This window comes from Macaca fascicularis, chromosome 7, assembly GCF_037993035.2.
Source record: "Macaca fascicularis isolate 582-1 chromosome 7, T2T-MFA8v1.1".
In the NCBI taxonomy this organism is placed as follows: domain Eukaryota; kingdom Metazoa; phylum Chordata; class Mammalia; order Primates; family Cercopithecidae; genus Macaca; species Macaca fascicularis.
In genome coordinates this window covers 39297756-39324713 of record NC_088381.1, presented here as the reverse complement: position 1 = coordinate 39324713, position 26958 = coordinate 39297756, and the positions used below count along the sequence as shown (strand labels likewise).

At 46.7% G+C, this 26958-nt stretch overlaps 1 protein-coding gene across 23 annotated transcripts in view; it reads right to left on the bottom strand.

Annotated features, from left to right (window-relative positions):
* The window catches only part of TLN2 (talin 2), a 457700-nt gene that overhangs the window by 40342 nt on the left and 390400 nt on the right, over window positions 1–26958 (bottom strand). For 21 of the 23 annotated variants that reach the window (XM_073995950.1, XM_045395572.2, XM_045395576.2 and 18 more), the window contains 7 exons: window positions 23362–23463; window positions 20695–20814; window positions 11535–11681; window positions 8041–8207; window positions 6946–7129; window positions 3912–4037; window positions 3636–3752 (listed from right to left, as the gene is read on the bottom strand). In XM_073995950.1, coding sequence (XP_073852051.1) covers window positions 3636–3752; window positions 3912–4037; window positions 6946–7129; window positions 8041–8207; window positions 11535–11681; window positions 20695–20814; window positions 23362–23463 — 963 coding nt within the window. The remainder of the gene's footprint in view (window positions 1–3635; window positions 3753–3911; window positions 4038–6945; window positions 7130–8040; window positions 8208–11534; window positions 11682–20694; window positions 20815–23361; window positions 23464–26958) is intronic. The other 2 variants (XM_045395578.2, XM_045395579.2) reach the window with 1 other exon arrangement.

Below are 26958 nucleotides of genomic sequence, written 5' to 3'. Positions count from 1 at the left end.
TTGCCCAGGCTGGGCTCAAACTCCCGGGCTCAAGCAATCCTACTGCCTCAGCCTCCCAAAGTGCTGGGATTACAGGCATGCACCGCCACGCTTGGCCTCTGGGTGAATTTTAAATCACACCGGTACACTTAGAATAACCCATGTGTCTGTAGTTTCCCAGCATAGCTCCAAATTTCAAGTCTCTTCGATCACCACCATTAGGCCTGCCTATGCATATCAGAAGCTGTGTTCACAGGGGTGCCTGTGCCACCCCATCCCTAGCTTCAGGAGGCTCAGCACAGAGTGAGAGACTCCATTTGTTTGGGAGAAAGTAATTATCTGGTAATCCAGATAATTCTTCTGGATCTTATCCAAGACCATCAAGGTGGTGCCTCTGTGAGTCTGCAAAAACTACAGTGTTACTGAGCTTGGTGTGCCCCCCGATGCAGATTTGGCTTAGATCATAACATCCAAGTCCTTTTGAGTACCTGGAAAACCTTCCCAAGAAAGACGGGTACAAACAAGCCTAGACTGTGAAGACTATAATAAATACCTAACTCTTCAATGTCTAGACACAAATGAACACCTATAAGCATCCAGGAAAACATAACCTCACTGAATCAACTAAATAAGGTACCAGGGACTAATCCTGGGGATGTGTGACCTTTCAGACAAAGGAATCAAAAGAGCTGTGTTGAGGAAACTCAGATTCAGGATAACACAAAGAGGGAATTGGAATCCTATCATATACATTTAACAAAGAAATTGAAATGATTAAAAAGAATCAAGCAGATATTCTGGAGCTGAAAATGCAATTAACATACTGAAGAATGCATACGAGTCTTTTAATGGCAGAACTGATCACACAGAAGAAATAATTAGTGAGTTTGAAGACAGGCTATTTGAAAACATAGTCAGAGGAGACAAAAAAGAATACAAAATAATGAAGCATGCCCACAGGATCTAGAAAATAGCTTCAAAAGGACAAATTTAAGAGTTATTGGCCTTAAAAAGGAGGTAGAAAAAGAGATGGGGTAGAAAGTTTATGCAAAGAGAACTTCCCAAACCTAGAGAAAGCGATCAATATCCAAGTACAAGAAGGTTAGAGAAGACCAACCAGATTTAACCCAAAGAAGACTACCTCAAGGAGTTGAATAATCAAACTCCCAAAGGTCAAGGATAAGAAAGGATCCCAAGAGCATCCAGAGAAAAGAAACAAATAACACACGATGGAACTTCAATATGCTTAGCCGCAGACTTCTCAGCGGAAGACTTACAGGCCAGGAGAGTGTGGCATGACATATTTAAAGTGCTGAAGGAAAAAAACATCTACTCCAGAATAGTATAGCTGATGAAAATAGACAAATGGGATTACATCAAGTTAAAAAGCTTTTGCACAGCAAAGAAACAATCAACCCACAGAATGGGAGAAAATAGTTGCAAACTACCCATCTGACAAGGGGTTAATAACTAGCCTGTGTAAGGAGCTCAAACAATTCTACAGGAAAAAAATCTAATAATCCGATCAAAAGATGGGAAAAAGGTCTCAATAGACCTTTCTCAAAAGAAGACATACAAATGGCAAACAGGCATATGAAAGGGTGCTCAACATCATTCATCATCAGAGAAATGCAAATCAAACTACAATGTGATATCATTTCACCCCAGTTAAAATGGCTTATATCCAAAAGACAGGCAATAACAAATGCTGGCAGGGATGTGGAGAAAAGGGATCCCTTGTACACTGTGGGTGGGAATGTAAATTAGTACAACGACTGTGGAGAAGAGTTTGGAGATTCCTCAAAAAACTAAAATTAGAGCTACTTTATGATCCAGCTATCCTACTCCTAGGTATACACCCAAAAGGAAGGAAATCAGTTTATTAAAGAGATATCTGCACTCCCATGTTTACTGCAGCACTATTCACAATAGCCAAGATTATATATATGAAATATATATGAAGTAAACTGCAATAAACATGCGAGTGCAGATACCTCTTCAATATTGTGTGTGTGTGTGTGTGTGTACCATTGTATATGTGTATCCATTCATCTGTTGATGGACACTTAGGTTGCTTCCAAATCTTGGCTACTGTGGTACACACACACAATGGAGTACTTTCAGCCATAGGAAAAAAAAAAATGAGATCCTGTCATTTGCAACAACATGGATGGAACTGGAGGTCATTATGTTAAGTGAAATAAGCCAGGCACAGAAAGACACACTTTGCATGTTCTCACTTATTTGTGACAGCAAAAATTAAAATAATTGAACACATGGAGATAGAGGGTAGAAGGATGGTTGCCAGAGGCTGAGAAGGGTAGTAGGGAGGTGGGAGGTTGCGGGTGGGAAAGTGGGGAGGGATAATGGGTACAAAAAATAGAAAGAATGAGTAAGACCTAATATTTGATAGCACAGAGAGTAACTACAGTAATAAATAATTGTACATTTAAAAATAACTAAAAGAGTATAATTGGATTGTAGCACAAAGGATAAATGCTTGAGGTGATGGATACCCCAATTATCCTGATGTGATTATTATGCATTGCATGCCTGTTATCAAAATATCTCATGTAACTCCTAAGTATAAACACCTACTATGTACCCACAAAAATTAAAAATAAACAAAAAACAAAAAAGGAGCTGTGTCTGGATTTTGGTAGCAAACACTCAGCCTGTGCAGCCAGGTGAGTGCCAGACAGTGGTACTTATGGCACCATCAGTTTTCCAGTTACTCCTGTATTTTTTAGTTTCTCCTTTAAAGCATGAACTGAGCGCAACATCAGTCAAGGCTAGATTCATTAACGATATGACAAGAAAACCCAAGTTTGTCACCCAAACCCTGCGGAATTGCTCTACTATTGTTTCCAGTGCTCTAGGGTTGCCTTTGCAGGTGACCCTTTAAAGGTGCAGAACAACTGGCAGCAAAGGCAGGTATCCCTCTTCCCCCAAAAAGTTGAATCTGTGATCAGACCTCCTATCAAAAAGAAATCTGTTTGAAGCTACTCATTTTCGGCATATTAGAATGAGCCAATCCACAACCATTGTGGGATCATAAGAACAGCAGGCATCATCCACATTGCAGTGACTCCAGAATGTCCTTAACTCTGCAATGCTGGAACAAGTCAGAAACGAACAAGGTCAATTTCTCTTACGTCAGATGACTCCAACGGAAGGAAGCTGGATTTTAAAGGGAAGTGTCTCAGGTAAAGGCTTCCAGGCTTTTCCAATAGCAAACGGCAGACTTCCAATTCTGCATGTGTGCGGGTACCAAGAGCACTGTGCATCAAGAGAGGCTGTGCACTGTTCACAGGATTAATGCTCCAGGTAAGCGCAGTCATACTGACTTTCCCTTTTTCCAGGAATCGTTGACAATCCTTTGATTTTGTGCTATAACTTTAGTGGAACTAAACCTGAATAGTCCTAAGTGATACCTTTCAATTAACTCCTTGATTACAATTACACATCAATCCCAGCCAAACTCAGTGACACATGGGGTCTCAATTATATAAAACTAGCAGCAGGCAGGTGAAGGGGCATTCTCAGTCCAGGTGTTTTAGGTAAAACCTCATTGGTAAAAAAAACCTCAAATGAACTCTCACTTGGGTCAGCTGTGGGACTCTGGTACCCAAGGAAGGTAACTGCTGGCTCCTTACCGTAAGCTCCTGCTTTATGCATTCGATTGTGGCCTCAAGCGCCCTGGTGCCCCGGGTGGCCTCATCCTCCACCGCCTTTACAGTCTTGAGGAGGGAGGTGACATTAGTCACCATCACCTGCACAGGAAGAAAGAATGAACTCAGATAGTGCAGTGTCTCAGGTTCAGCCCCTACTCCTTTTACTTCTGGATCGCATGCTATGAGCAAGGACACTTCTCTTTCCTTTAAGTGAGAAGAGAACTCAGGTGCTCGTCCCCAGCCAGTGCCCCACTCTACCTTGGCGGCCCCCTTGAGCTGGTACATGGAAGGGTCGTCCGCTGGCTTGCTGGCAGCTCCCTTGGTAGCACTGATGAGATCGGAAAGGGCCTTGGCTACATCTTTGATGGCGTTGATCAAAACCACCTGAAAGAGAGCACCGGGCCCAGGTGAGCAGGCGCCAAGATGTCAGCTGCAGGCTTTACCAAGGCATGCAGCCCGAGGGCAGGCCAGGGCACAGGGAATGAGAAAGACAGTCTAAAGTCTGCAGCATGGCAGACCTCCTGGGAAGCCACCCTTGGCGATTCTGATACAGGACTCAGGACTTTGAAAAGCTGCCCAGGGGAGGCTGAAGCCGAGCCAGAACGGAGAAGTCAGGTGTAAACGTGCAGCTTATGTAAAACCTCCTAGACAGCAACTTGGCAGATGAGCTGCCTCTGACAGCACGAAGGGCACCAGAGAGGCAACACCACTCACTCCTGACGGGCACCCTGAACACTGAGTAAAAATCCCCAGTTGACCCGGCCCTCAAGGCCCCACAGCAGCCCTGCCCAACTCTCTGGCTATGAGGGTGCTCTGCTGTAGGCACACAGGTCGGCCTGTCTGCTTCTCCATGGGAAATCTCAACTCATTCCTGTTCAGGGCCTTTGCTCGCTGTTCTAACTGGGCCTCAGCTCAAATGTCATGTCCTCAGAGGCTTTTCCCGATCCCTCAGCTAAGGGCCCATTCCCACAACTGCTGAAACTGTCAGGTTGCCGTTTTATTTACAGCACTTATCAGTAGGTGGAATTATTTTATCATTCATTCACTTGTAAGTCATCTGTCTTCTCCCTCAACTTGAATGAAAGCTCCCGGAGGCTTAGCCTGGACTTCTGCTTTGTTTCACGCTTGTAACAGGGACGAGCACCCAGCAGGTACTCAGTAAATACTTGTGGAATGAAGATGCAGGTATGTTCCCACATAAACCTGGATATGATGCATTATCTGTGTTTGCTTTTCTAATTTCACAGAGACCACAGATCATCTTTTCAAAGTGCTGGATTTAGAGTGAAAAGTACCAGGTCTAGATGGGAATTACACAATACTGGGCATTGCACTGAAGTGTTCCCAGTCCAGTAGCTCCAGTAACTCCTATTTCTACAATAATAAAAACATTTTCCCTTTACGGAGGGCAGTGTTCAGGCGCTGAGCCAAGCACTCCACACACATTATCTCATTTACTCCTTGCCACCACCTTTTCAAGTGGGAACCACAATCCTTCTGTCCACACTCCCGGAGTCTACACACTTGGGATTCAGAGTCTGGTGAGCAAGAGGGCACGGTCTTAACCTCCACACTATGCCATGCCTGTGTGTGTGACTCCGGCTCCTCATCCACAGTGAAATCAGCGTGCTAGCCCCATCTACCTCATTAAATTGTTTTGAAGATAAACTGGGATCTCCGATGTGAAAACGTATTAAGGGTGCAGTGGCGTGATCTCGGCTCACTGCAACCTCTGCCTCCTGGGTTCAAGCGATTCTCCTGCTCAGCCTCCTGAGTAGCTGGGACTACAGGCGCCCGCCACCTGTAGCGGAGGCTTTTGTGAACGCATAGAATTCCAAAAGGCAGCCAATCTGAACTCTGATGTTATCAGAAACCCACCAGAAAGGATGGTAGCATAAGGAATGTTTCCTCTCGGAGCTCTGCTCCAATCATGGGTATCAGGGAGGGAAGGGTTTTGCTGTGAGGGAACGAGGCGGTGTCCTCAAGTGAAGCAGCATAATCACTGCATCTCCTGAATGGCAGGGGGTTTCTAACCAGGTTTGTCCAGACAGACTAGTTTACTGAGAATGGTTTAAGGAGTGAAAACTGAAGTGCTTGGCATTTGATGGTTCTGGGAATAGAGAGAACAGAGTTTTTTGTTTTGTTTTGTTTTTTAAGTTTTACGCTCTGGGAACAGGCATCATCCATTTATTAATGACTTTTGTTGGCTGTTAGTTCAACAATAGGTGAACACATACTTGTTCAGTAGCCAGTAGCCACTATGTGCCAAGAGCTGTGCTGGGTGTGCAGGTTTCAAAGATGAGCAAACTGTGGTGACTGTCCTTGAGGAGCAATGGTCTGGGAAGGGGACCATGGAACAGGCAGGTGATCTCAATGAAATTGCCAAATATCAGAAGCAGACGTCACAGAACACAGGGTCCTTCCCTAGCCTACCAGTTCTTCTCTCTCTTCCTTGAGAACCAAAGTTCTCACCTGGGCCATCTATAGGTGTTGTGTTCATTTCCCCACCCCCGTCTGGCTGCTGCGCCACCACTCCACACAAGCAGCTGGGGACACCAACATCCTCGATGGCACTCAGTGGTTACTGGAACGGGCCAATAACCTTCCCAGACTTCCCTCTTTCTTGACTGTCACTATCTCTGATGGGTTGAAACACTCCATCCTGGCAACACGACACCTGCAGCTTTCCTCCCTGCAGCTGCTGCTGCTGCTTCTCGGTCTCCTGCGCCACTTGCACGGTAACGTGGTCCGAAATGCTGTATTCCTCTGGGCTCTGCCCTGACCCCCTGGCTTTTCCTCTCATGTGGTTGCAGTCACTATCTCTATGGCAACAGTCCCTGAACCCACAGCCTTGTGCCTGGGCAGGCTCAAAAGCACTCACTAGTTCTACCTGCGTGTGGCTCCAGCACTTCCATCACCTCCATCTCCCTGCCCACACCAGCTCTCCCTTCAGGGAGCTCCTGTGCCCTGCTCTGGCTGCACAAGGAGCCGCCTTTCACTCCTCCCCCTCCCTCAGGCATGCTGTGCTCCAGCCTTCCCCAGGCCAGGCCAAGCCTTCCTTCTAGACTCTCCTCAAATCCCTCAGCTTGTCTCCATCCCCATGGCCACCACCACAGTCTGTGCCACTCTCTCGCTTGGATGACTGCCTCCTACTGGTTCCTCAAACCAGACATACTCGCACACACATTGTCTACTTCAAAAGTTCCTGTTCTGCCTTAGGCCGCTTCTGAGGCATAGTGTGCAGCGTTCACGGGAAGACCAGGAGGACACACTCCCCAGGCCCTGCTGGTACCTGGGTCTCGGGGTCGTCGGAGCCCAGGCTGGCTGCCCCCAGCTTGACCACTTCTGCGAGCTGGGTGATGGTGGCTGCTGAGGACTGGGCCGCCTGGGCCAGCTTGTCAGGAGTGGACGCAGCTCCTGACACAAGTAGTTTCGTGTCTTCCACCAAGGCCTTGGCTGTCTTGAGAATGTTCTCCCTGAGAGAGCCAGGAGGGGCAGGGGAGAGGGGGAGAGACAGAGGGCAAAGCTTGATTACTTCGAGAAGAAAAGAAATCCCGCACATGGGGCTTTTGTGAAAGGGCTTTGAAGAAGAGAAGTGCTGTGTTACACCTCCCCTTACCAAGGGACTCTCATCTTTTGCAAATGCAAAACTGGGGGGAGAGGAAGAAAGTCAACCAGTATTCATTCATATAGCCGACTGACATGAAAACTTCAGTGAAAGAGTCAGGCCCACTAACCCGGCTCCCTTCCCAAGCCCTATAGTTCAACGAAAGGTCAGCTGCTTTTCTTTGGTTCCCACTGTCCCTTAAAATACTTCATAGTCTCAGTGACTGTGAGGACATGTGGGCTGGAGCACCTCGTTCAGGATCAGAGGCTGGGCTTGCGAAGGGACAGCAGGGCTCTGGGAACTGCATTCCTAGCCCAGCCCTTGGACTGCAGAGGGGAAGAAAGGTGTTGGACATGTGGCGAGGTTTCAGGGGTCCCGAGCAGCAGATAGAGAGGCTCAGGGCAAGCTCAGCAGACAAGGTTTCCCAAAACAGGGTTTACGCAAAACAGGCCCGCTCCCGCCATTCCCAATCCTGCTGGGGTTGGCCAGCAGTTCGAGGAACAGCTCTCTGGCTCAGAATGTGGCAGGTCTAAAAGCCGTCCTTCGCTGTAGCAGGCTGGATTTAAGGCTGTCAAAGGCAAAGCTCGAACCACGACACTGTGTTTACAGTTGGCAAAGGGGGCTTATTCTGATTACATGGTTCACTTTCCCAACTTGTGCATCTTGTTGAAATCAAAACAGGTAACTACATTTCTGGCTCCCAGGTGGCGTCTCCAAGTCGATCATGAGTTTCAGGGGCAGGCCACCCTGAACCCCTCTCCGTCCAGGACCCCCACGTACCTGTGGTCTGCGAAGGTCTCACTGTTCTCTGCATTTAGCGTCCCTGCTGTTGCAAACATAATGGTGGTGTCCAGGTCAGCAATGATCCCAGACACAGCGGTGGCAGCTGTAATGCATGCCTGGGTTCCTTTGTTCCCGGCCTGCAGAGCTGAGAGCACCAAGGAGACCTGTAGGCAGAAAGGGAATGTGAGGGGAGCTGGGAAATGGAGAGAACAGGACCTAAAAGCAGATTCTGAAAATACTGAATTATCTCCTAGGAGCTGATGTGGCTTAGGGGTTATAGGCACATGTCTGGAGTCAACAGCCTTGGTCTGAATACCAGCTTTGCCATTTAAAGGCCATGTGACCTTAGGCAAAGCTGCTTTACCTCTCCAAACCTCAGTTTCCTCCTCTGTAAAATGGGGCCATTATTTCTGCCCTATTAGGGCTGACAGGATTAAGTAGGAAGAAAAATATGTGTAAAGTGTCTAGCAAGGCATTTGGCATACAGTAAGTGCTCAGCAGAGGGCAGATGCTGTTTATTCAATTACTACTATGTTTCTGAAACCACAGAATGGGATAAAGGATTAGGCTCCTGTGAAAGGTGTGGCAATTACATCCCCTTTTATTAGGTTTTCAGTAGGAATAGGCCACTGCCACCACTCATCGCTCCTTCACTGGGATGGAAATTCTCCAGAATGGAGTTCAGAAGGGCTGGAGTCTAGAGGGGATCTCGACTTCTAGCACTCCTGCGAGCCATCATCCACCCCTGAACCATCATTTCAGTGCCCTGAGGGCCCAGCAAGTTCACTTGGGTGTCTTCCATGTCAGAAATCCTGTGCTGTCACCCTCACCCACCACATACACCCTCACTGCTCCAAGATTCTTTCCTATGACATAAACCTGACCATACTAAGACCCTGCTTACAAGTCTCCCCTGGCTGAACTCCCTTTCTGGTCATGTGTCTGCTTCACCCGGCTCTCACCACATCCGCCAGCTCCTGACTTTCCCAAACACTCCTACCTCTCCACCCTGGGTCCGCGCTCTGCCTGCAATGCCTCCTGCCCCTCTCCCTGAGCCACCGAACTACTTGGCCTGCAAGACACCAAAGTGAAGAAAGAAGGAAAAGCCACCAAACACAGATGTATCATCCTGTGCCTCAAGCAGCCTGCAAAACAGCTGAACCCTGGACACCTCCCCCTGCTCTCCTCTTCCAGAGACAGTCCAGCCTCCTGGGATCCCACAGCACACGGTTCTTGCCCTCAGGATGGCCCACTGCACCCAATGTAAATTGCATGTGTCAGGCTAGTGGCTGGAGGCTCGTTGAGTCCAGGAGCCCTCGTATTAATCTCTGTGTGCACACACCCGCTCCCCTTGACTACAACCTAAAGAAGAATCTGACAACGTTTCGTACGTACATTTCTTAAAACATGCTGACCAGGGCAGGGGAGTCACTGTGTCACTGTGCCAGCAAGAGGCATGGAGTATGAGACACTCTGTCCCCAGTGCTGCTTAGATCTCAGCAGAGGCTGTGGACACAGTCTGGCAGGAGAGGCACAGGGACCATTTCCTGGGTACCTACCACATTCTGAGACCAGCCCAGAAGGAATTGTTTCTCTTCCTCATCTGCCTTTCTTTTAAATGCTACTAGGTCCTACCAGGAAAAGACAAGTCAGACTGGCATAGAGCTGGCCTGGAAATGAGGTATCCAGGTTCTGGAAAGCCCCTCAGAGGATGCATGACAAAGGCCAAGACAAGTATCATGGGAAGCCTGAAGGGGTGTGTGTGTGTGTGGGAGACATTCTTAGCCAGGGTGAAAGAAAAAGAGCCCAGAAATAGCAACCCACCCTCTGTGAAGGGTGTGCCAGCCGGCAGGTGTTTACTGAGTATCTGCTAGTCACTAGGGGCTGAGGACACAAAGGCAGACAAGTCGTGGCTGTGTGTGGGTGCACTATACACACCATCAAGGCATATAACAAGACACAAACCATAGAGGACAGGGACTCACAGCAAGAAATAGTCAAAAGGCCAGTTGCTAGGAACGGGCCACCTCCTCCCCTTTGGTGCTCCCTCCAGGTATCCCAAATCAGGGACCCGCAGCCGGGAGAGGGAGTAGGGCCCAGGCCAGCTCAGGAAGATCAAGCTGCTTGGCCATGCCTGCAAACACTATGCAGCTTGGACCCCTCTCCTCCCTTCCTGATGCTCCCGCTACAAGGCCTTTTATGGGGGAATTTGGCAAGAATAACTTCAATAACAAGAAAGGGCTTTGAAAGGCAGGCAAATGCCTTCCTCCAGCTGAGAGATTTATTTCCTCGTCTGTGGAGTCCCAGGAGGCTGGACAGCCCTGTGGGCTACGGGAGAAGGCCAGACTGTGGCTTGGCCTCAGGGAGGGCCACGGACAGAGCAGTCTCTGTGGCAGCATCTTCCAGCTGAGGGTCCTCCCTGCCCACCCCTCAAGTCGGTTGCCAAGTTTCTAAACAGGACAGAGCTCTATGTCCTACGAACCAGAGTGAAGGGAAGGGGAAAAGCTATCAAGCCTGGATGCTTTATCCTGTACCTCAAGCAGCCTGCAAAACAGCTGACCTGAAAAATGATTCTGAGACAAAAAGCAAAGCAAAAGACTCGCATACTGGGGGAGAATAAAAGAGCTACTTGGGAATGAAGAAACACTCAAAGTACGGCATGGTTAACTGGGGAAAACTGCCTGGGGAGCAAGAAGTTTGGAGGAAAGTTTCGAGAAAACAGTCGCTAGATTTACTAAATGTGTGAGTATGTGTCTGGTACTGCACCAGGCACTTTTACACATATCAGCACAGTACATCTTTGCAGTTCTCTGAGTCAGACATTATATATTTTAATCCTCATTTTACAGATGAGGAAATCGAGCTGTGGAAAGGTGAAGTACCTTAGCTAAGATCTTAGAGCCTTATTCACTACCCCATGGGAACCTCTCTACAAACAACTGTCTTTCGAGTTAGAAAACTGAGGGCAAGTTTCTGCTTCTCCACAAAGGTACACGCCACTGCCCAATGTGGCCTAACCCACCCCTACTTCACTGTCTCCTCTGTAAATGAGAGGTTACACCAAAGGGATTTTCACTCCTGACTCAGCCCTCAGCACTCAGGAGCCTCCTTGAGAAGAAAGATGGTGTCAACAGGGGTTGCAGGAAAGGGCTCTGGCCCCAGGCCTCCCCCGACCAGGGCTCCTGGCTGCTGATGGGGACTTTGATACAATCCGCCCATGGGAAAGCCCTACAAGAATGGGGAGTGCCAGGGCCTGACCTTCATGGGAGAGACCCTCTAAGTCCTCAAATTCTCTGGGCCTATGATCAATCACCCCAGCTTCCTGACGCGCCCCATTCCTGGGAGAATCTGAGCAGTGGGGAAGATCGGGGTGAGACAGCTGAGTCAGCTGGGTTCGTTTTTGCTTAGTTTCCTGCTTTTGTCCTTGATTACGCGGATCACTGAGAGCCAGCGCAGGTTCCTGTGGCTCTAAACCGAGGGCTGCTCCTTACCTTCTCCGTGACGGCGCGGGCGCACTCGATCAGCTCCCTCTTGGTGTAGCTGTCTGTGGGGCAGACCTGGAGGGCCCCTGCCTTCTGCACCAGGAAGATACAGCCGTGGCCCAGGTCCTGCACACGAGTGCGAATCTGAAATCCGATCTGCAGAGGCAAGCCCAGGATGGGGAAGGAGAAGCGTGATGGACCCTGCCATCGAGGCCTTCCCTATGTGGAAAATTTCTCCTACGTCCTATGGGAGCCTGGCTAGGAAAATTCCACTCCTATTACGAGTCTGTGTTTGGTGAAGTATGGAATTTGGTTGATTTTGCTTCCCTTTTTAGAGACTGTAAAATGCCCAGTCTCTACCTAACAAGCCCGTATCTTGCGGTCCTAGTGTAATACCCTCCTTGATACGTATCTTTCCTGGTTTATGGCTTATCTGCTCCTCCAGCCACCTGGTAAGAATGTTAATTAGATGAACTTTGTGGGATAATTCTGTTATTCATTCAACAAGCATTTACTGAGCCCCTATTGTGTGTCAAGGCCTCTTCTAAGCAGGTAATGTGTTTAATTTCTTTTATTCTTCACAATAGCTCTAGAGGGTAATTAGAGGTTCAAAATGTGGTTTCCGTATTAAGCATATTTTGAAGTGTTCAGATTCTTGCAAAATTGGTATGTTTACCAACCAGAGCACCCCCTACCCCAGCTGTATCCCATGGGGACAGCGACCATACTGAGCCCAGACTTCCTATCAGGCTAGGTTTGAGGTTTCCTTTAAAAGGTACATTTTTAGAGCCAAAAGCTCAGCAGGCACACATTCTTTTAATAACTCCTCGGTTGTGTGATTATAAAAGGTACTTTGCCTAAGAGAGGCCAAATGGGCTCCGCTGTGGATTAGATGCCAGCTGTCTCCTTTAAGGTGTAATAAATTCCACTTCCACCTCCCCGAAGTTTGCATTCCTCCGGCCCTGTTTCACATCAAATTTCATTTTGGTCTGATCAATACAGCTGCCATAAATCATCTGCCTTCCAGCCCAGGCAGGCAACTCAAACCAAACCAAAACAAAACTTTAAGCATGGGTCACTGTCATTTTCAAGAATCTACAATAGCTAGAAACTGCGGCTCTTATTTTTCTAGCATCTATCAGGAATAGTTACGAAAAGATCTCAGGTATTGTGAATAAAACCTGGGAGATTTTTGGCCCCCTGGATGCTATCTTCCAATAGCGTCTCATTAGCCACAGTTAAAGGAAGGATGACTTTGGAGAATGAGGGGTGCTGCAGTTGTTATTTCTGCTATTATTGAAACACTGTTTTTAGGGAAAGCACTCTTCCTCTAAACCCCTTAAAGGCCCAAAGAACTTTTAAATCCATTTAGTAGAATATTCTCATGATCGACAAAGTTGAGCTTCTGCTCTTTTAGGTGTCTTCTATACACTTTCTTCTCTTTTTTTATGATAGAGTCTTTTTCTGTCACCTGGGCTGGAGTGCAGTGGTGTGGTCTCGGCTCACCGCAATCTCCGCCCTCCCGGCTCAAGCAATTCTCCTGCCTCAGCCTCCTGAGTAGCTGGGATTACAGGCAGCCACCACAACGCCCGGATAATTTTTTGTATTTTTTTAAAGCAGAGACAGGGTTTCACCATGTTGGCCAGGCTGGTCTCGAACTCCTGAACTCAAGTGATCCGCCTGCCTTGGCCTCCCAAAGTGCTGGGATTACAGGCATGAGCCACCATGCCCAGCCAAGTTTCTGCTCTTTTGGGTGCTTTTTATACACTTCTATACACCTTCGTACACCGGTGCCACAGACGCTTCATAATTAGGCAGGGCTAATTATGTCTTGTTGACTACCTCCACGCAGAATACAACAGCAGCAGCACCTCTGGATTGCACAACACAGCAGCTCTGCAAACAGATCTGGGGAACGGTGTAGCAATAAGGCTGCCGCTGAGGCGGGAAAAACACTCCAGCCCACACAGATGTAATGTCATCTAAATATACGTGTTTGCTGGACATGTTTGTTGGTTTGAAAATAATGTTAAGCTGAAGCAGGGGTATACCCCATTAAAGTTTCAAACAATCTGGCTCTTGAAGTGCTCCAGATGCATCGAGTTAAAACCTAAGTATTTCAGGGTAAGATAATCTAGAGATAAGGGCTCTGAGGTCAGTGGCGACCACAGATCTTTAAAGGTTAAAGTGCTGCTGGAAAAGTCAGGTAAGAAGGAAATGGAGTTAGAAACATTTATAGAATTTCAAGGTAAAAAAGATCTTACCAGGTCAACCCTCCCATTTTATAGACAAAGAGATGGAGGCCCATCTCTTTATAGACAAAGAGAAGTGATGTGATTTGCCTAAGATCACACAGCTGGTCCCTGGCACAACTAGGTGAGAATCCAGGTCTTTAATCCTAAGCACAGTGCTCTATTTGGTAGATCAGTGTTTTTGTAACTTCTTTGATTTTTCTGTGTAGCAGCAGAACCCTTCCTCTCCCAATCCAAATTAAATCTCTTGTGGATCTCAGTATGTCAAATGGATAGCAGTAATGGGTTATTAGTATGCTCTTCCTTTATGAGTTAAAATGTATATCTTTGACCCAATAAAAAGCCAAAAATGACACTGAGTGAACCAAAGTGTTACAGATAAGGTTATGAAGGCTAGTTACAGCCTCAGCCACCAAATTATTTCTGTGTTTTGCTTTGGCGATACAGTGTTGAGAAGATCCTGTTACATGCATAAAGAAAGCGAAGGAGAGCAGTTTCCTCCCCATTCTTGACCACTGCAGCCAAGGCAGGAGGAGCAGCAGCCTGAGATCAGCACAAAACTACCCAGCAGCCTGAAGCAAAGCACCGGTGGCCCCCAACGGGTTCCCATTTGGTCCAGACCACACTCAAAAGCTCCTTTCTGCCACCCACATGAGTGAAAGGTTGAGAGCAAGGGTGGGTTTTCCTAGCAGTTTCAACAATAGTTACATTAAGCTTAAAAAGTAACACTAGGGGCAAACATGCAGAACCTCCTCCATGGGTTTTGAAGAACATGGCATGAAACCACGCTGCTAGAAGAGACCCAGGCTCTCAAACTTCTCTGTGCGTTCCTCCTGCTCCTGTGCAGAGTCTAGCCTGAGCTTTCTATCTGCAAAATGCAAGACACCGGGACGAACACCTGTATCTTAAATCCCGTTGAGAGTGGGAGGGAGCGAGGACCCGCTCTTGAGCTGTCTTGAACCTGAACCCTATAGGACATGATCCATGGTGGGCTACATCCTCAACAACACTTTTGTGGTCCCTTAGCACCACCCCCCACCAAAGGCTACGCTCTAAAAACATACCCTAGCGCCCTGCTGTCCGGCCCCTTTCTTGGAGGTGACACGAGGCATGTAGCAAGTGAGCCCGTATATGGTCCATGGTGCAGCTGGCTCAGTGGTCATCAGAAATAAAATTCTAGTTAAGAAGCTCCAAGGAAGGCCAGCACCAGAAAACAAGGGGATGAAAATAAGTGAGGCAACAGTTGCAAAGGCCTTTGGTGTTCTCAGTCAACCCAGGGCTTTGCCTCCATATTCAGGGCTGTGCCAAGTCACGCAATTGTCATCTAGGTACCTGGAGACCCCCTTGAGGCTCAGCCTCACAGGTGTATGTGTGTCTGCACAATTCTATTTGGACAGCACACAGGAGGGATGTAGTGTTATCAAGGACAAGCTGAAATAGGCTTCACCCACTGATGTTCATGGGCCAGGAGGGCTGAATCTAAGAGGAAGGACGGGATCTCAGGATTCCCTGCCAGCCCTGTTCTCAACCTTTCACCCCCGTGGGCAACAGAAAGGACTAAGGACCTTGCTTCCAGCTCTGCTTTCTCCTTGGGAACCTGACACTCTTAACCTTCAGGGGCCTTTGTTCCTTCCCGTGACACAGGACAGAAGCTATGTCCCACTCCAGGGGCTGATGGGATGAACAAATGAACAGGTCCATGTGGAAAATCTCAAAAAGATGAAAGCCATATGAATGCATGCTGCTGGAAAAGGAGGCAGACTGGTGCAGAGAGGTAGCCAGGGTTGTGATTCCCGGCTAACCTGGGTTTGAATCCTGGCTACTCCACATATTTACTTGTTAACTTATTTACTTACTTGGAACATTCACTTATTCCAAAGTTATTTAAAGTGGCTCACATACTAGCGACTATAGTTGTGTGGTCTTGGGCAGTTTAACTGAGCTCCCTGAGCCTGGTTTTGCTTATCTGTGAAATGGGGAAGAACAAAATATTATCTCACTGCAGTTGTGAGGGGAAACAGGATTGGGCCCATCACAGCATCCGATATGCGGTAGCACTTGATAAATAATAACTCTTACTATTACTTTGCAGAGGCACATGAAATAGCTAGGACACTTAAATGAAAGAGGACAACAGAATCAACAGTCCACTGGCAATTTTCTAGAACATTTTGTTTTACTGGGGGAACATCCTTGAAAGGAAATCCTTTTTTTTTTTTTAGATGGAGTTTTGCTCTTTTTGCCCAGGCTGGAGTGCAATGGTACGATCTTGGCTCACTGCAACCTCCACGACCTGGGTTCAAGCAATTCTCCTGCCTCAGTCTCCCAAGTAGCTGAGATTACAGGCACCCGTCACCATGCCTGGCTTATTTTTGTATTTGTAGTAGAGATGGGGTTTCGCCATGTTGTCCAGGCTGGTCTCAAACTCCTGGCCTCAAGTGATCCACACATCTCGGCCTCCCAAAGTGTTGGGATTACAGGTGTGAGCCACAGAGGAAATTCATTCTCTATCCAAAAAGATAAGAGATTTAGACTGGGCGCAGTGGCTCAAGCCTGTAATCCCAGCACTTTGGGATGCCAAGATGGGCAGATCACTTGGGGCCAGGAGTTCAAGACCAGCCTGGACTGTTAACATGGTGAAACCCCGTCTCTACTACAAATACAAAAATTAGCCGGGCATGGTGGTGGATGCCTGTAATCTCAGCTACTCAGGAGGCTGAGGCAGGAGAATTGCTTGAACCCGGGTGGCGGAGCTTGCAGTGAGCCAAGATCACACCATTGTACTCCAGCCTGGGCGAAAGAGCAAAACTCCATCTCAAAAAAAAAAAAAAAAAAAGATAAGGGATTTAAAAATGCTAAGCTTCTCCCTGCAATACTAAACTTCTCAGTAAATATGACCAGCCCACAGGGTGATCCAACGAACTACCAGTGTTGATTAGAAAGGAATGTTGCTCAAAGACATAAAATGTGGGGTTTTAAATTGGCAGCTTTAGAAAAGTGTTATTTGAGCCTCAAGAAAAACCCTCAATTCCTTTCTTGTCGAAATAAAAGTAAAATGGAGAAAATCATCTCCTGGTTTTGTGCCCTGGGGGAAATTAAAGGCCTGGTCTTTATGAAGTTTTGGATCTGATTCCAGTTGGAGGGGGTCTAAGGAATCCTGATCGCCTTTCCTTACTTCCTCAAACAAAACAAAACAAAACACACTGGTTTTTCCCAAGCCTTAAAAAACAACTACATCTGAAACCCGGTCAAATGTAATTTGCTTGGGATAGCTTGTCAAAGTTGAAAAGGCAAGAATGGAACTTATCTGACAAAGATAGAAAACATGGAAGAAAAAAGTGGCTGGGCATGGTGGCTGACATCTGTAATCCCAGCACTTGGGAGGCTGAGGTAGGTGGATGGCTTGAGCCAGGAGTTTGAAACCAGCCTGGACAACATAATGAGACCCTGTCAACAGAAAAATTAGCCAGGCATGGTGGTGCACACCTGTTGTCCCAGCTACTTGGGAGGCTGAGGTGAGAGGATTGCTTAAGCCCAGGACGGAGCTCAAGGCTGTAGTAAGCCATGATCGCACTACTGCACTCCAGCCTAGGTAACAGAGCGAGGCCCCGGCTCAAAATAATAATAATAATAAGATAATAGTATTATTACTAGGTTGGTGTAAAAGTAATTGTGGTTTTTGCCACTAAAAGTAATGGCAAAAACTGCATTTACCTTTGCCTTGGGAGGCCGAGGTGGGTGAATCATGAGGTCAGGAGATCGAGACCATCCTGGCTAACATGATGAAACCCTATCTCTACTAAAAATACAAAAAAAATTAGCCGAGTGTGGTGGCGGGCGCCTGTAGTCCCAGCTACTTGGGAGGCTGAGGCAGGAGAATGGTGTGAACCTGGGAGGCGGAGCTTACAGTGAGCCGAGATTGCGCCACTGCACTCCAGCCTGGGTGACTGAGCAAGACCCCATCTCAGAAAAGGAAAAAAAAAAAAAAAGAGTGGGTCCAATGGCAGCGGGGCATCATTTTCCCACCTCCAGCATGTGTATCTTAGGCTGGAAAATTTGAGAGAATTCTAAAGCAGACATCCATTTCATCTGGGGGAAAAGGCTGCGGTTCTCACCACAGGCGCTTAACAAATGATTGCGCCAGCTTTTAAGGCATCTGGTATTTCAAGTGGTTACTGCAGATTTTCCTCCGAGACAAAGCTTTCGTCGCTAAATCTTTTCCTCAGCATTTCCATTTAGAAGTTGTGGCTCACAGGATCTCGAATTCTTTCTTCTTCTTTTTGTTAAGGGGAAACTAATCTTAAATAGCAAAGCTGCTGGAGGCTTTTAACTTTTCCAAAGAAATAAGTTTTCACAGTGATGTTAACAAAGGTTTGAATTTTCCATGAAAAATAAGCAGATAAAGCTCCTGCTTGATGTTCCAGGGCAGAGCTATGACTTTTCCTGTAATTGTCACATTCTGGAAAAGACCAAAATGCTGACCTTGCACAGCCGACTGCGAGACTGCAGCGAAGGGAGCAGCTTCTGATTTCCCCTGGATATAAATATTTTCACATGCCGTGATGGGGGAGCCCTCTTGGGCAAACAAATAATTCCACAATCTTGGAATAAAAAGCTACATTGCTTCAGGGATCCCCTAACTTTCTCAGTTTTCCCCAAATATCTGTCTGGCAAATGTACACAAAGAATTTTCCTTAGCAAGCCACTGGAAATTTTATATTCTCTCTGCCCCTTTTCACTCCAGGTCACACGGCTCTCGTGTCTGGAATGTAAAATACATTTCAAGATGTAACAATGAAAAGGAAAACCTTAATGAAAACGTCAGCTGCTACAAATGCAGGGCTAATAACCAAAGTAACCTGCTGTACTTTTAGCAACACATTCTCTTTCCTTGCTGTTTTGGCATTGTTTTATATTTTGGTTCAGTGGTCTCTGTTGTAATAAAAAAAAAATCTGCTTTTGTCACACGTTGGGTGGGTAAGCTTACAAGAGCTCATGTGGAAAGGGCCCTGTAGTTAGGGAGGCCAGCAGTTAAACTAAGGCAGATGGTGGTAGATTCCATTTTCAAAGGTTTCTGTGGACAGATAGATATCCAAACCTCCCTTGCCAAATTCTTTTTGTTTTTTTGGCTTTTTTTGAGATGGAGTCTCCCTCTGTTGCCTACGCTAAAGGGCAGTGCGCAGTCTTGGCTCACTGCAACCTCCACCTCCTGGGTTCAAGCAGTTCTCCTGGCTCAACCTTCCAAGTAGCTGGGATTACAGGTGCATGCCACCACGCCCAGTTAATTTTTGTAGACAAGGGGGTTCACCATGTTGGCCAGGCTGGATCTTGAACTCCTAACCTCAAGTGATCCGTCTGCCTCGGCCTCCTGAAGTGTTCGGATTACAGGCGTGAGCCATCGCGCCCAGTCCACATTTTCCTTTTGTCCAAGCAAACTTTTCCTTACTGTAACATAAGTTCCCTTACATATGTTTATGGAGTTCAAAATTACAGGTTAGTCAAATGAATTATAAATCTAGATGATCTTACTAAAACAGGGAGTCTATTTAAAAATAATAACAAAAAAAAGATAGGCCTGTGTTAGGAGTCAACAGAATCTTAATGTCGGTATCTGATAACTCTCTTTTCTTGGTAGTGAGTTCACAGTCATTGCAAATAGAATTATTCATGCTACAGCCTAGCCAATTATTCTAATATCTCAAAATGCAGGCACTGTTAGAGACTTAAGTAATCCCATGCTAGATATATATGTATGCAAGTACATATATATATATGGTACTCCTATTTACATGCATTGTTACCACACACATTAGAAAGTGATTTGTTTTGGGACTTCATTTCTGTAACATCTCTGGGAGTCTTTGTAAAAACATACTTAGACCTGACTCCCAGGAGAAACAGCAGCACTGAGTAACTTGGGGACAGTGACTGTCACCATAAGGAGAAGAGAAGACCAATTACAACCTTCTGCCTTGACAACTTGGTTCATTTAGGCACGTTTTGAACAGGGTTTGCACTCAATAAACAGCTTGCTGAATTTCACAGAATGTAATTACCTTTATCTTTCAAGTGTCCCTGTAATCCACTCCATTAATCTTCATTTCCAATTGGGCTTCCTTTCTCTAAGAAGCCGTGTGGTTCCCCAAGCCCTGGACTCCTTCTGTTTGTTCACACTGATACAGATGCTATGAGGCTCCCTGGAGCTGCACCTGACCCGTGTCCTTCCCAATGGACCACCCCATTAGAAGTATGAGAGATGGCAGCTCTTAGAAAGTGGCCTTTGGGGCCCAACTTTGGCTACTGTTAGACTCTTACGGGTACAGGCATTCTAAAGCCAAGTCTACACTGGTCACTAAGGAAAGCTGGTCTAGGAAAGGCAGGGAAGTAATAAAAGGAGTCCACAGGACGTATGGGGGGAGGGATCTGGGTCAATTCTTAGCCACCCAGAATATTCAGGCAAGACTTTGTTTCATGAAAGTAGCTCTTTCTAGGGAGAGGGACAGCTAATTTTCATACTTGAACGAACCTTTGGAAAACAAAAATAATTGCGGGGGATGTGCTAACTGGAGTAGGAAGTGACAAGATGGCAGCCTCACGCTTAGGCATGCTAATAGAGACAGCAGGGGATGGGCCTAGGGACAGGGGACCTGGTAGAACACTGTATACAAAATCCTTCTGTCTGAAAGCCCATGCGCCAGTTCTTGGCCAGTCTGCCCCATAAGGGGCAGTGAGCCTTGAGTACAGCCTGGAGCTGCCTGGGTCTGGACCTGTGCTGTGCAGTGGTGGGGAAATAAACTGGGCTCTGGTTACTGGGCTGGGGTCTTCTAGAGTGGAGCTAAGCTATGAAGAAATACCCAGGAGTGGGCATCAGTGTGTGTGTGTGTGCATCTTAAAATAGGGGTCTTAAGGTGGCAGACCTCCTCTGGTTCCGCCGTGGCTGCTGCCATCTGGCCCTGGAAAGCCAGGTGCCCATAGTCACTGGTCATTTGTGAAGCCAGTCCTCCCAACTCCTCCGGGTTAGTAACCGACTTAGTCATCTGGAAAAAGAAAACAAGCAAGACACACACACACACACACACACACACATACACATACACACAGAGAAAAGCATGAGAACCATGTGTTAATATCACTGGAAGCCAAAGGGTTTCATTCACTTTTAAGCTCCTGAGGGGGTGAAGGCCAGGCCTTGCATTTGGGGCTAGAAGCTGGAGAGGGCAGTTCAAGCCAAGCCCATGCTGCACTGCACACAAAAGGCCAGAGCCCTCGCAGGGCCCTGCTCAGGCCAGATTCTGACCGGGCCAGTGGGGACATGCTCAGCGTTGGGGCTGTGCAGCTTGGAGCCAGCCCCCAGGGTCCCCTCTCTGGCAGGTGAGTGTGCCAGCTCCTCGCCAGCCCTGCTCTGGGGGGGTCACCAGAGGAATTCCCCCTAGAAGCCCCCAGAAGGCACAAGCCCTGTTCGCTTCTCACTCCTGGGCCCAGGCTTCTGTAGGGGGCTGATCTGGTCTCTGGATGCCCCGAAGCAGGTCCCACCCAGGCGAGAGAGGGCATGAGGACAGGGCTGTTAAGAAAACCATGAATGAGAAGTGCTGGATAAGCCAATGTTTTAGAGGAAAAAAAACTCATAGAGGATACAGCTTTGCAGTAAATTTGTGCCAAGGAATTACAAGGTTTTACCCACAAATTTAGTTAAGAGTAGTGTGTAGCCCACATGGTCAAGTTCTGCCTTTATTATGAAGATACTCGGGATTTTTCTCTGTTTCATAGACTGATGCATCTCAATTATCTAAGGTAGCTGGCATGCTAGTTTCTAGTGTTTCTTCTTCCTCTGGACAAAAATACCTTTAAATTCTCACAAAAGCAGTTTTAATCTACCACCCAGAAGGGTGTCAACTTGTCCCTCATCATGGGGCTCCCCTCCTGTTCCACCTCCTCTTGCTCTGGATAACAATACTGTCTCTTTATTTGTGGCCTTTTAAGACCTTGATTTTAAACAGCCTTTTAAAATACCTTTTGAATGACTCTCCATCCATCAAGGCAGGACAGGAATGTCCACCCCATCTAAGGCATGTGTACAAGGACACGTCCCAGCCTTCAGCTGAGATGTGGCCTCCAAGGAACGCACACTGAGCTGCACGAGAGTGAGTGGTGCCACGCACTGCTCCACTGCGACCTGCCAACAGGTGCACTGGGTCACTCCTTACGGGGTGAGGAGGGCCTCTTTCACACAAGGAGCCAGGCCAGTTATCTCAGGAGTGACCACGCAGCCTGAAGCTCAGCTCCTTAAGCTCATGGACACCCAGGGTCAGGCCAGGGCAGCCCAGGACCTGGTTCTGGAGACATTCCAGAAACACCATGAGGCTGCTCAAACATGTTTTTACCGCTGCTGCGCTGTGCTTCCTGCTCATCAGGAATCTGCGCTGAAGGGCTGCTGGCTTGGACCTAGGATCCATCCCCCACGCTCCCGAGAAGGACAAGACTGGGCTCAGCTCCAGCTTTTCACAGAACACTGAGATGGGTGTACCATTCTCCAGCCTGAATTCTTTTAAACAAGCCTGGCACAACCACAGAGTTTCCATGAATGAATGGCAGCAGCCAGGGACGACTTTGTGGTCCAAGCTCAACCTCTAGTGGACACACGATTACATGACAAAACCACTCAGAGGGGATCTGGGCACAGCAACCACGTGGTGGCTCATTCTGGTCACTCCAGCGAGGAAGGCCCATTGATTTCTCAACCCAGGCTTCTGTGGCAAGTATCAAAGAGGCATGTTTCCCCCGAGAAGGACAAGAAATTTTACCTTATGGCATCTGAGCTTTCAAAAGTTGAGAGAAACTTTTTCTATGGACTCCTATCAATTCTTTGGGAACCACATTTGTCATCTTTCTTATAACTGCTTAACATATCAGAGAGCATTCACTTTCTCTCAATGCCATTTGTATCTAAGGATCTATATAATACAGTTCTGGCTGCATTACATTTTAGCCAAAAAAAAAAAAAAAAAAAAAGCCCAAACCAAACATTACCTCCAAAAGTCGTATGCCTTCTACTGTCAGGAATTTTTTTTTCTTTTTACATAACCATACTGTTTCATTTTGCCTGAAAGATGGCAATACCTTATTGTCCAAGTATTATAACTTGATTTCATCAAATAATCTCATCTCTGTTCTATTTTATCCCGAAATATCTTCTCTTGCACTGTTATTTTAATCTACTAAAAACACCTCCAGTCCTTTGTGAGGTGAATAGGATTCTTCCCCTTTCTCCTTAACTACAAATTCCTTGTTTTCCCCGTCTTCTCATTTTCTCTCCTTCCTTTGCTCCTCTGTCCTCATGCCCAAGTCTCAGCCACCTTTAATTCCCTCTTGCAGCTTTTTCATGAGATAAGAACTACAGCAGACTGGGGCTACCAGACACAGGCAGCCAGAAAGACCACAGATAAAGGACAGAAGCTGGAGCCCCTGAGGGACTAGAGAGTGGTCTGGGCTCTCTCTCCGACACAGATCTGGGATTTGCAGGCTCAGCGGCGGCAGTGGATAAAAAGGCAACTAACAGTGGGGAGGGCAGTTCTCTCCCCTCTTACCATTTCCTGAGCTGTCACCGCAATGGCTTTGGAGTATTTAACCACAGTTGTCTGATAGTCGACAAATGTTCCCTTTGGTTCTGGAGGAGTGCCTTCATCCAGCTACAGAGGAGAGGAAAAGAATCCAAAGGTCATAAGAAGCCTGGTGAAGTGTAGACTGTATTTATGAGAATTAGGAACTTTGAAAAACAGAGCGGGCCTCCGAGATTCTTTCGCCTAGTGTCAACTCAATTGCCCAACTTGTGCAATAAGGACTTCAACAGAAGGGCACATAAGGCATTCGGGGTACATGTCAAGGAGAGGCTCCCAGCCTTGCCTGAGAGGAGCGGGAGGCCTTCCAGAGGAGTGATGTTTCGGCCAAGTCTTACCAGGCGAGGAGTCTGCCACATGTAAAAGGTGGGAAAGGCATCCCAAGAAAAGGGAACAGAATTCAAGCACATGGAGGCGGGGGCCAGCCTGACACTTCTAGGGAAGCGCAAAGGGGCAGAAGATGAGGTGGGAAAGGAGGCGGACTATCCATCAGGAAGTGCTTCCTGAGGAATGGTAGAGTCCATGGCTATCCATGGAACCCTTCTTTAAGAGCACAATTGGGGAACAGAAGGAATCAGAAGCACCAGAAATACATTGTTGTTCACCTGACCATAAATGCAATGCAATAGGAACTGAGAGAAGGGCAAGATCACTGTGGGGTGGAAGAACTGAGGCAATGGGACTATGTCCCTTGAAGGCTTGGGGACATACTGGTGTAGGAGATTTGTATTCAAGATCTGCTTCCAAGGCTTGTGAATGAACCACAGGCTGGTTACTTAAACTCTGACCTCCAGTCCTTCAGTGTTAACTTCCAGGCATCACATGGTTACAGTAAAAACCAACACTACACCTGGTCAAGAACTACATATAGGAAGAGGAGAGAATGTGATAATGACGATGCTGATGATAATGTCAGTGATGAAGAAACAGGCAACCCATCTTCACCACCACCATCCTCACCATCACCACTGGTTGCTGGATGGTATTCCAGGCGAAGAGACAAAGTGAACAGAAATGAATACAGGCAGAGCGAGTCTAGTGAGGTCAGCCTGACCTGAATAGGAGGGAGCTGCTGACAGCAGTGGGAATGAGGCTGCATCTGTTTTATGGAGAACCTTGAAATCATGAAGACAACAGTGGGATCTGGGGTAGGCAATGACGTATTTGAGATTTCCCTGGCAGCTCTGTGCCATAAATTTCAGTCAGAGAAGAGATTGAGGCCAAGTGGTCAATTAGGAAAATGTTAGCTGGTCTCTTCAGTGAGAGCTATATGTCATGAGCAGGCATGGACTGCACTGTGAGTGAAAGGAACGCATCACTGTGGCCTATGCATGATGTGGCTGCATAGCCCAGCATATAATTTTCACCAAACTATTAACACAAACTCCACACTAGACTTTTTTAGCTTTCCCTATCAGGCAGATAGATGCTGTATCCCCATCACGGCATGGGGACCCTGCTAGTCAAAGGAGACTGAACTGCATACTCATTCACTTGTTGTAAATTGACTGAACATCTTCTAAGCCTCAGGCCATGTGCTAGGAGCTTGCATGTGAGATGTGACATCACTACCAACATGCCAGGATGCTGGAGCTGAAGGGCAGCTCAGAGCTCTTGGCCAGTGGCCACCTGCCAAAGAACCTTTAACTAGTCTGAGGACAATGGGAAAAGAAAGAACAAAGTAGTGACTAGGATTTCAATTTCATTTATTTGAAAGGACTTTCCTTTATTCTGAGATTATAGCCTTCCTCCTTTTGTGGGTGCTAACATGACCTTTCTTTTGTAAAACAGCAGTGATGTAGATAGCACAGTCTTTGTCTGTTTTTGTTTCTTTAATTTTCTTGCTTGGCCAAAAACAAAAACAAAACAAAAACAAAGAAAAGAGACCACATCACAAAATCCCATAGGATCCTACTAACCTCACTGAATGAGGAAATCAAGGTTCTGAGAGCTTGAATGACTGTCCAAGGTCACCCGGAAAGCTGATTACTTCATACTCACTTGTGAGTCTCCAAACCTCCCAGTGCTCAGATGACGAGACAAAATCTCAAACAGAATCTGTTCCACAGTGGAAGCCCCCAAAGTGTCAAGAGTCACATCCAAGTTAGAATTAACTCTGGCTACACTCATGTTTTTCTATAATTCACTGGCTTTGAGAATTTCAGACAATGAGTCTAATAGTATCTCAGAGTTTTAACCAAGTTAACGAAATTCTGAGAGACTATGCCAGCTTTCTAATGCCTTGCAGCACAGGGAGCCAAAGGACCTCAAACATCACTTAATTGTAAGTCCCCAGCAACAGGCTAAGCAAAGGGAGAATGGGAATGGGGAAGAGGTGTTATGTGGTGCCCTGGATGTCAGGCCAGGGTAGATAAGAGTTAGGGGCAACATTGAAACCACAATTATATACTTTGCAGAACTGAGCGGGGAAGAATAGCTCCTGGCCTCTGTGGCTTGTGTTGGCTGGCAGTTCCTAATTACTGCTATCAAGTAACACCTGACTTATTTCCAGCCCATCCAGAAGAATCCAATGTGTCTCTGGCTGAGACAGCATAGGCTATACCACTAACAGCAAGTGGTGCAGGGCCTGCTCTCTCTGTCCACAGTCCATCACAGTGCATAAGGCATAGGGCTATCAAAGAAAGACTTTGGATCTGATGTCCATCTTCCTAGGATGTATGGAATCTTTCCCTGTCATTTGAGAGGTACTGAAAAATATCTTCTCCCAAGAAGAAAAAGATTATCATTTGAATTTCTAATTTGCACCAAGAAACCTTGGGCTCCATTATTTAATGTCCTTGGGTAGATACATGGTTTATTTTCAAAGCTCTGGTGTTCTGACGTCCTGAAAACCAAACAAATCTACTGAGACTTATCCAAAGGCCTTGAGAAGAGGGAAATTTCACTCATTTTCTGCCACAATGTCCATATTTGCAGCATGAGAAGCCCACAGCAGAAACTGATGGACGATTTGACAAAGTGGAGCCTGAAGTCTCTAAAGGTAGACACAGCATTCCATCCTGGGCTTGTTATGTTTGTTCCTAGGCTGACAATGACTGCATAATGCCTAAGGATAATTATTCTAATTATAGTTACAGCGTATCATTTCTTCATGGAGATATGAACAACCAATCTTCTCTAAATTAGCAATTAAAGACTGCTTATTATCCTGAAAAACCTTATTAATGTATTCACAATCTGACAATGGACATTTCAAAACATAGATGATGTCTAAAATTCTTGGCATGCTATCACAGGATGGCAATTAGATGCTGATGAACAAGCATTCTTTCTAATGAATGTCAAACTTACATGACTAGTGAAGGATTCTTTGGGGGAAAGAACAGGAGATATGGAGTTGAAACTGTCTCCAGTCATGTCACCCTAATGATCCAACTCAATTGATGGGTCACTAAATGAGAAAATGATACTCATGTTCTCTTATATGTCTGTAGCCTGCAAGGGTTTACCAAGGGCTTTTACATATATACTATTTCAGTGGTTTCTGTGCCTGGCTAGATATCAGAACCACAAGGAGCATTTAAAGAGTATGTTAAAATGTAACTC